The sequence below is a fragment of the Arachis stenosperma genome, chromosome 8, assembly GCF_014773155.1.
Source record: "Arachis stenosperma cultivar V10309 chromosome 8, arast.V10309.gnm1.PFL2, whole genome shotgun sequence".
In the NCBI taxonomy this organism is placed as follows: Eukaryota; Viridiplantae; Streptophyta; class Magnoliopsida; order Fabales; family Fabaceae; genus Arachis; species Arachis stenosperma.
The window spans coordinates 14,218,644-14,228,944 of NC_080384.1; the positions used below are offsets into that span (position 1 = coordinate 14,218,644).

At 33.6% G+C, this 10,301-nt stretch overlaps 1 protein-coding gene across 3 annotated transcripts; it reads left to right on the forward strand.

The window, feature by feature from the left end:
* The first annotated feature begins 3,533 nt into the window (after positions 1 to 3,533).
* LOC130944693 (uncharacterized) lies at positions 3,534 to 9,370 on the forward strand. 3 transcript variants are annotated; one of them, XM_057873153.1, is made up of 6 exons: positions 3,534 to 3,887; positions 4,016 to 4,815; positions 5,113 to 5,855; positions 5,970 to 6,059; positions 7,641 to 8,408; positions 8,694 to 9,370. In XM_057873153.1, exons 2-6 carry the CDS (start codon positions 4,716 to 4,718, stop codon positions 8,817 to 8,819), a joined length of 1,827 nt encoding a protein of 608 aa, XP_057729136.1. In that variant the 5' UTR covers positions 3,534 to 3,887; positions 4,016 to 4,715; the 3' UTR covers positions 8,820 to 9,370. The 3 variants fall into 3 exon arrangements, with proteins under 3 accessions (XP_057729136.1, XP_057729137.1, XP_057729135.1); XM_057873154.1 differs by having other exon boundaries at positions 4,074 to 4,815; XM_057873152.1 differs by having other exon boundaries at positions 3,534 to 4,815.
* The last annotated feature ends 931 nt before the right edge of the window (positions 9,371 to 10,301 follow it).

A 10,301-nucleotide genomic window follows, 5' to 3' on the forward strand; every position in this document is an offset into this window, starting at 1 on the left:
TCATCCCATTTATAGTCATTCACAGTGACGGATCCAGATATTTTTTATAAAAGAAAAAAATACAGTAAAATAAATTTATTTAACATCAATATATTTATAATTTGGAAGATATAAAAAAATATTTATAATTTAAAATTAAAATTATATATATACATAAAAAAAACTAATAATTTTACTTATATTTATAATAGTTATATATAAGAGTTAAAAAAATATGAATTAAAATTCAATTAAAAAGTTAACTTTTTTCAATTAATTTCAATTAATATCAGTCAATTTATTTAAAATTATGTTATTTATCTTAAAATTTAAACCCTCAAGTTTTTAAAAAATTGAGAATTTTTATAATTAAAAATTAAGGTTGGATAACTAAAAGTCAACTTCTTATAATTTTTTATTATTTAATATATAAATAATATTTTTTATCTCAACCAACTTTTTAAAAAAATAAAAATTTTATTTATATTTAAAAAATTAAGCATCAATTTAGTAATTAATTAATTGACTATTTTAAAAAGAACATTATCACTATTTATTAATTTTTTTATTTTTAGTTTTGATACTAAATTAAATTTAATGCAATATATATAATTGCATATTAAATTTAACAAAATGTTTTTTTAACATCATTCTAAAAAAATTATAATTTAATATAGAAACAAAAATAATATAATAATAAGATTAAATATATTCATTTATATATAATTATTATTAATTTTTCATCACCCAGTGGAGGCAAGTGTCATCTCTTTTCTTAATCTAAGTCCATCCACGGTCATTCACCTCTTTTAATAAATGGTTAAAATTTAATCTAATCAAAAGTCTAGATCGATCATCTAAAATTTTTAAAACAAAAAACTAATCTATCACATTTATCTAAACTCTTTTAGATTATTCTAAATCACTTTATATATATATATATATATATATATATATATATATATATATATATATATATTCTAAAATGTTCTATAACCTCTTTGAGTCTTCTAAAATTTTATAAAGACTTTTAGAAATTTTCGAAATATTTTATAATCATCCAAAATATTCTCAAATATTTTAAATTACTAGAAAAACATTGTTAAATATAACATTTTAAAATTTATTATGATACATGCCTTCCAGTTACAATAAGAGAATAATTCTAACTGCTAACACCATAAATCGAATTTCAGGTATCAAGCAAGCCATCTTATAATTATTAGGGTGTCAAGTGACAACTCTATTGGTGAAATATCTGGGCATTAGTTTAGGAGCAAATCCAAAACTGATAAAAATATGGAAGACGATTATAGATAAGGTGGAGGAGAAATTGAATTTGTGGAAAGCAAAAATACTCAGTAAAGCAGAGATGTTGGTTCTCATCAAGTCAGCTATATAGCCTACCCATTTACTATCTGAGCTTGTATAAAATGCTAGTTGCGGTGGTAAAAAAAATCATTTCATTGCAAAGGAGGTTCTTTTGGGAGAAAGACGATGGTCGACCTGGGCTGACTCTGGTAAAGTGGGACATGATTCAGGCTCTGAATAAATTAGGAGGGTTAGGTGTGGGAGATGCGATGGTTCATAATACTGCCTTATTGTTCAAGTAGTGGTGGAGATTCTCTAAAGAAAATTGCCCACTGTGAAAGAAGATTGTGTATTCATGCAATAATCTGAACCCTAGACAGCTTTTGTCTACTCAAGAGCTACCGACAAAAGGGGGTCCGTAAAGAGATATATGTCACCTACAAATAAAAAAGTAAGATGTCAGACAAAAGATGATTGATGGACTTGCTATGGAAGTAGGAGATGGTAGATCAACCATATTTTGGGAGGATACTTGGTTACAATCTGGGAAGCTGAAAGACTCATTTCCGATGCTCTTCTTGGTTTTAAACAACAAATGATCCGTAGTTGGGGACTGTAGATTTTGGGACGGGATAGAGTGGGTGTGAAACTTCCAATGGAGGAGAAAACTCTGCCAATGGGAGACTGACAGCTTGAATCAATTGCTGGAGATCTTGCACGCTGTGAGATTAGTAGCAGGAATACAAGATAGAGTGGTGTGTAAATTTGATAAAGAAGGCATTTATACTACTAACTCATTTGTGCAGGTTTTGCAGGAACAAACTTTGACAGATGATATCCTTAGCTACAAGTTCACAAATGGAATCTGAAAAGGTTTAGTGCCCCCTCGGGTTGAGCTATTTACTTGGTTTGTGCTAGTAGGTTGAGTTAATACAAAGGATCGTGTGAGTAAAATGGGTATCATTGATCAAAATGATAACATTTGTGTCATGTGTAACAAGGAAGTTGAATCTGTACAACATCTGTTTGTTACGTGTGAGTTACCTGGCAAGGATGGTGCGCATGGATTAGTCATGTGGGTCGTGTTTGGAGCATCCCATAGTCTATAAAAAAACATTTTGAGAGCTGGAGGTTGATGCCTATAAAAAAAGACGAACGTAAAACATGGTTAGTGGGTTTCTTCTCAATTATATGAAATGTCTGATTGTGTAGAAATGAACATATTTTTCAAAATAAGACTACAGTTGTGGTGAATTGTGTTGCTAGATCACTTTGTTGCTCTGAAGAATAGTATGAAAAATAACTTATGTTATTGATGACTATATTAGAGATGACATACGAATTAGATCGTTGTTATCTCATAATTTATGTATGCTCCATTTAGTATGTTGAGCTTATCTTTCTTTCAAAAAAAATAGTGAATAACATAAACAATAAAAAATTATCAATAAGAATCAAGAAAGAAAAAAAGAAAAAAAAAAAAAAACAAGAGACTCAAAGATGGTCGATTTGGAAGGTACAGTGAAAAATTGTCATCAAACTATCCAAGTTAAATTCAAAATAAAAATAATCCATTCTTTCCTTTTAATCTTCTGTACATTTTTCTTTTTATTTGGTTGATTTTTTTTATCTATAATTTCATATTGTGTCAAATTTAGTTAAATATCCACCCTAGAAAAAAAGCTACACATTTTTGTTTATTAACAGCAAGACATCATATCCGGATAAAAAAATATACACTCTTTATGTTAGAGCAAATATGACAACCAAAAAATAAATAATAACCAAATATAACTAAACTACTAGCACATATATTCATATTTTCAAAAAAAAATTAAATCATCAAAATAAAAATATAATATCCATTCCCTTTTATCTTATTATCTTATATCTTATATCTTATATCTTATAAAATAATAAGATTTAAAAAATAATAAATATATTTTTTTATTAACTTGTTTGTTATTATTTTCTATTAAAAACCATTTTATTAATCATTTCACGTAAATAATTATTTAAAAAAATAAATATAATTATATGATCGTATAAAATATGTTATAAACTCTATAAATATATAACTAATTTAAGAAATAATTTTACTATGCAGATAATATATTTATTTTTGTATGGTTACTCAAAAAGAAGAGAAGAAAAAGGAATTTAGGATTTGTCATAGGGTAGGAGTATAGCACATTGAGGCGAAGGAAGAGTCTGTTGTTCATACGTTTCATCCCCCAAAGTAACAGAAAATTATACCCTCTCTCTCTCTCACACACACCCACACACCGCACTCCTCTCTCCCACAAAAACAAAACCCTATTTTCTGTCAATTCCGTTCCCAAAACACACACACTCACACACACAGCAACAACACTCCCTCTGTTCTTCGTTTCATCTTATTCTTCTTCATTCTGCTTCCTTCCATTCTCATTCGCACTATCTCCCACGCACAAAAATCTCTTGTTCTTTTTTTCTTTCTTCACTCCGAAACGCATTCTCCTAATCGGCGACACCGCTTTGGCTAGGTTGGGCGGTTACCGAAACGGTTGCGTTTCGTATCCTCACCAATCACTGCCTCCACCTCCTTCAACTCTAGGGTTAGTTTCTCTTTCTGCCTCTCTCTTATTATTTTTTCCCTCTTTCTCCTCACACGCCTCTTCTGTTTCTAATTTTCACCCTAATTTTCACGACTCTATCTAACCCTAGGTTCTTTCGTATCTGTTAGGGTTTCTGTATTTCCTAACGGTTTTTTTAATCTCTACGTTCTGCGCTCAACACAATAGGGATATTGCGTTCTCTTCAATTGCTGATTTCTGGAGTTCCATTGTTGCTATAACCGTGCCTGTTCTGGTGCGGGGATCGGTTTCTGCCATTTGGAGGTGAGGGCCTCTATTAGAGTTTCGTACTGAATGCGAATCCATCTTTTTTGCATGAAGATGGAGGCGTAGAGAACCCTTATTTCCCATTCACAGCATTGTCTTGGTTTTTTTTTTTTTTACAAGTCATTGGGGGAATTGCTTCTACCCCCTCTGTTTTGACGCCTTGTTTGATTGCGGAATATATGAGATAGTTTAGCATTGGATTGTAGTTTCTATATAGTGATAGAAGACCATTAGATTTGTGGGGTTGTTGCTACTGTGAGGATAAGCTCTCGGTTTATCGTCAGCTGGATGGTACTTCTGATTTGTGGATTAATCTAATTTCATGGTGGTATTGTTGCCATTGGCATTTGGAATTGTGTCGTTTCGGTACTGAAGAAGGTTATTTCTTAATTAGTCTTGGCATTTAGAGGGAAGAAAGATGAGTTGCTAGAGTTAGATTCGGAAGTTTCATAGTCAAGTATAAGTCTTTTTGTTTAAGGGGTAGGGGTGGTGAAGAAGGTGCTCGCGCAATTGAGTTAGTTCTGATCATGTTCAGTGTTCGTTATGGAAAAAAGTGAACCTGCGTTAGTTCCAGAATGGTTGAGAAGTGCTGGAAGTGTTGCCGGGGCTGGCAGTTCAGCCCACCATCCATCTACTCATACAGGTATATTCTTTGCTCTAATTTTTCTTGTATATTTTTCATGTTCTACATCTTTTACTAAAATTAAGGCTTCAGATAATTAGCTAATTATATTATTTTATGTATTTTCTCATATAATACAAATGTTATTCCTTTTCTTAAGTAGTTAATTATAATTATCAATTATTAATATATAGCAGCTAATACACACTTGTTCAGAAAATAACTGTAATCTCCATAAAGTTTTTTATTTATTAATCTTTTTTTGTTTTTGGGGGGTGGGGTAATAATAAGTTACTAACTCTTAGCATTGTTGTCTAGATGCTAACAATCACACAAGGAATAGATCTATTAAGGCCACAAATGATTTTGATGGTCCTCGCTCTGGGTATCTTGAACGGACATCATCATCTAATTCTCGGAGGAATTCTATTAATGGTTCTGCCAAGCATGCCTACAGTAGTTTCAACAGAGGTCATCGGGATAAGGATCGTGACAGAGACAAAGATAGATCCAGTTATGGGGACCACTGGGATCGTGACTGTTCTGATCCATTGGCCAACCTCTTTCCTGGAAGGACGGAGAGGGATGCTTTGCGGCGTTCCCATTCGATGGTTTCCAAGAAACATAGTGACCTTTTGCCCCACAGACTTGCAGTAGATACAAAATCTGGTGGCAATAGCAACCCTAACAATAGCAATGGTATACTTTCTGGGAGTAGTATTCAGAAAGCTGTGTTTGATAAGGATTTTCCGTCACTTGGAGCTGAAGAGAAGCAGGGAATAACTGAAATTGCAAGAGTATCATCTCCTGGTTTGGGTGCCACTGCTAGTCAGAGTCTACCTGTTGGCAGCTCAGCTTTGATTGGTGGTGAAGGATGGACATCTGCACTCGCAGAGGTACCTGCTATAATTGGAAGCACACCTGCTGGGTCTCTATCAGTGCAACAAACAGTTACTCCAACTTCTGGATCTATAACTTCAACGGCAAATACGTCAGCTGTTGGTCTTAACATGGCCGAAGCTTTGGCACAGACACCATCCCGAGCTCGTTCTACTCCCCAGGTAGTTGAGATAGTTGTTTTGTCCCTATCCTCATTTGTGTTCTTATATATAGTTATCATAAAATGAATTTATTTATGTTCATTATATCAGTAATTATGCTGTAACTAATTTTAGGTGTCAGTCAAAACCCAGAGACTTGAAGAGCTGGCTATCAAGCAGTCTAGGCAATTGATTCCAGTGACACCATCAATGCCTAAGGCTTTGGTGAGAAAACTGCCATTGAACTATTGTTTTATTCTTATGTCTGCTTTTAATAGTCATTTATTAGGAATCTTGCTTTTTCCACTCACTTATTCTTGGCCAATTTAGTTTTTCTAATGAGAGGTATAATATTTGCAAACTTCTGATTTGAGGTTGAGAATTTGGGATAATGGGGGGAAGTATTAGAAGTTCACAGTTGTGAACAACCTGGAATGCATTACAGATGATGGGGGGATTCTTGGGAAGGCATTAGACATGCAAAAACGGCCAAACAAATTATTCAATATAAAAATCCCCTAGTCCTGTTTGGTATTGATTTTTATCATTTATATGATTGGGATGACTTGGCATCGAATTGGTGCACCATTAACAAACTAGAGATCTTGTAACCTTGTGTTGCTCCATTGGTTTTATTTTGTGCTATTGCAAGCAGATTTTATTCAGCGCTTTCTGAAGCCTCTTCCCCCCAATTAAAATTTGACATTACTTTTAGTTATTTAGGTCAAGTGTTATTTGTGTGAATCAAACGTGGGAAACGTGTTAAGGTGCTGCTTTGTTTAGGGCGTCTACAGAAATTTGTGAATACAAAGTGGTATTAATGGAAACTACCAAGCTGTATGTAACTTTGTTAGTACTCTCTTTCACCATTCTTCCTCTATAAATAGCCAAAGTGTTATCCATTATTTATATGGAGTGGTATTTTTGGCAATGTCCAGTGGCATTCTTGGCAGGTATAACAATTATAGGAAGCATATACAATGTTTCTAGTTTGCTCTAAAGTTTATCTTTATACTTGATTGCTATTTCTGACTCAATACACAACTTTTATGACTAGAGTGGTATTTATGGCAACCACTATCTGTTCCTCACTTTATTAGTCCTTTCCGCTTTCTTCTGTCTTTCCTCTATAAGCAACCCAAATATTTTCTATCATATATACAAATATGCTGTATGGTTTTTCTCTCCCTTGCTTGAAAACCTTGCATTATGTCATGACAATATACTCTGGTGTAATAGGGTGCATTGAATTAATGAATATAATGTTAATAGTAATATCTATCCTGACCATAAGTTTTTGCATTCTGGTACCTTAAGCATGATCTAAGATTGCAACATAGAGTAGCATTAGAAGTACTTCATTATTTAGCTAGATGATATTTTTTGGCCTTTTAGGATTTGATTATGTGGTCTGAATTCAAAGGCTAAAGTAGATCGCAAGTATCACTGGTTGATTTATTTTTATTTCTTTTTTGCTTCAACATTGTGCACCGGGCAGTTTATGAACGTGTGTGTTAGTTTTACAATTATTGGTTTATAAAATAGTTTTGCTACTTTCATATTAAGTGACACCTTGTCATCTCTTTTGACATTTCTCTTGGCATATTCTGGTTCTAGCACAACTTCTGGGAATGATAATGATATATGGATGTAAATGATGTCAAATTGAGTTATAATGATAATGATATATGGATGTAAATGATGTCAAATTGAGTTATGGATATGTTGCAACACTAAGTTTCTGCGACAAAGGTTGTGATTTCTTTTATATTACACTGGTGAGTTGCTGATGGTGTTCTTTTTCAGGTTAACAATTCTTCTGACAAGTCAAAGCCCAAAGCAACAGTAAGAAATGCTGATATGAGTATTGCTGCCAAAAGTGTGCCACAGCAACCCTCTGTGTTGCACATTGCTAATCAATCTGTTCGCAATGTAAATGCCAAAGGTGATGCTCCAAAGACATCTGGAAAGTTTACTGATCTGAAATCAGTGGTTAAGCCAGTTGTCTATGAAAATGGTATTTCCCCTCATCTCAAGGATCCACCAACTCCAACAAATTATTCTAACAGCAGACCTGGAAATCAACTTGCTGTTGCTTCAGCAGGTGCCTCAACACCTTTGAGGAATCCCAATAATGTTAAATCCCCGACCGAGCGGAGGGCACCTTCTTTGGATGTTAAATTAGGTTCCACTATGGATAAGAAACACTTGATGTCTCAACTCCAGAGCCGAAATGATTTCTTCAATAACATCAAGAAGAAGACAATGATGAACACCTCCACAGCTCTTCCAGATTCAAGCACAGTGATTTCACCACCCACGGTGGAAAAATCTGATGACATAGATGGGGGAGCCAGTGGCCTTCAAGCAGGTACTCAAGATCTTGAGAACAATGCTGAAATTACCAGCAATGGTAATGCTCATGGAGATGTTCACAGAGTTGCTGATAATGAAGAAAAAGATGCAATTCCTGATGAGGAAGAGGCAGCATTCCTTCGTTCTCTTGGCTGGGAGGAGAATTCTGGTGAGGATGAGGGACTCACAGAAGAGGAGATCAATGCCTTCTATCAGGAAGTGAGCACTCTTAATCTGATTTTGTTTTCTATTGAAGATCATTTGAATTGGGATTTTTCTTGGCTTTATTCGTTAATTAAATTTATAATGTGAGCTCCATCTTTGCGAAAATTAGTTCAAAACTTGCTTGCAAGACTCGAGTGAATTGGTATAACATTACATCTATAATTTAGTGAGGGGATTTTTAAGAACTTAATGTGAAAAAAACTTGGCTGGGCAAATTTTATTGTTTTATCAAATTCATTTTGGCCAAAAGGCTTACTTATGTTTACTCTGTGGTTGTAGTGCATGAAGTTGGGCACCACTACATTAAAGCTATGCCAGGGAATGCAGCCAAAGTTGTCCAAGTTGCTTGAATCATATGCTACTAACATGAATGGTGCTTCTGCTGACTCCGGATCTGAAGCTTGATATTGTTTTATCATGGACAGATCAAAGTTTCAATTTTTGATGGCAGATGGCTAGTAACATTCTTCCCTTTTGATTTTAAAGGCAGAAAATTTGAGAGTGAAAGGTGGGTTTTGATTGGAGACCCTGCATTTTGCAAATATTGCAATAAGTCACAGGTGCCTCAATCCTGCCTGCTTAACAGGGTTTTTCTTTTTTTGGGTTAAAAGTTATAGGTTGGTTGGGTAGGATAGGGTAGGGGCCATTTTGTCTGCAGTGGAAGGTGCTAGGCAATTGCATCTTTTGGGGTATTTTGATCCGTTTTTCTTTCAAGAGGGTTTGATTCTACATGATAAAAAGTTTATGATGTTTTTGGTCAATTTTACGGAAAAAAAAGGAAAAAATCAAAAGTTGACTTTAAATTTTAGAGTATGTTGATATGATTATATTCTTGGGAAGTCTGGCTTTTCGTCAGGGGAAGTAACCGGTTGTTTTCCACTGTCAAAGATCACGTCAATACAGGAATTCGCTTTGTAAATCCGTTCTCAATTGAATACTATTTTCTAATATTTCAATTCACAAGTGTTAATCTCTTGATTCGTTGGGAAGAGATAAATACAGCGTGGCACTGCCAATCCCGTTTTACCATGTGTTTTAGGATAGGTACTTAGAATACCCATAAAAGAACAGAACATGTGATATCCTGTCCATTTTTCTGTCACAGTTTAGGACATGCATAAATACAACTGTAATCATAAAGGGGGTTTATCTTTGTTCTTTTCTTGAGAGAAAAGGATACATCACAATCAAGTTTTTACCACTTTGGGATTTCCATGTTCTCAATAATTTGGGTAATTTACTTATATAAATCGTATCAACACCAAAATTATTAGATTATCCTAAAAGTAAAATGGCTATATTTTGTCCTCAAATTTTTAATATAAATTGTGGATATTTTAAAAATTTACAAATAAATGTAAGGGTTATGTTACACATCCTAAGTATTTTTTTATTCAAGTTTTATCTAAGTAGGTCCAATAACAACAAAAACTACTCTCATTAAAAGAGTTTTATTACACACGCTTTATCTTCTCTTCATCTCTCCTGTGCTGTTTCTTCTTCTTTCCTGTGCTTCTTTTTTTTCTTTCAAATATACGCATACACATACGTCATCTTTTTCTTTTAAATTCAAGTATACCTCCTCATTTTCTTCTTTTTTTTCCTCTTTCGTTATCGTCATCACCAATAACACCAACATTTTGCTAATTGATTATTTTTTCAATCGAATTGAATGGAATGTAATTGCTGAATTGAATTGAATTGAATAGACGCAGGTGTTCTGAATATGAATTGAATTGATAATCTCTACATTGTAGACAGAGGTGTTTCGAATTTGATTTTATATAATGGATTATGTTTCGTTCATTCAGTACTATACAATTGTTTCATCATGAATACGTGTTCGGTTCATTATGCAAAAAGTTGTTTGAATTTGATTTTATATAA

Bases quoted from the DNA above. Each gene is read 5' to 3' on its own strand.
- LOC130944693 (XM_057873152.1), top strand. From the start codon at position 4,716: ATGGAAAAAAGTGAACCTGCGTTAGTTCCAGAATGGTTGAGAAGTGCT. The intron at 4,816-5,112 runs GTATATTCTTTG...ATTGTTGTCTAG, and splicing joins CCATCCATCTACTCATACAG to ATGCTAACAATCACACAAGG. The intron at 5,856-5,969 runs GTAGTTGAGATA...AACTAATTTTAG, and splicing joins GAGCTCGTTCTACTCCCCAG to GTGTCAGTCAAAACCCAGAG.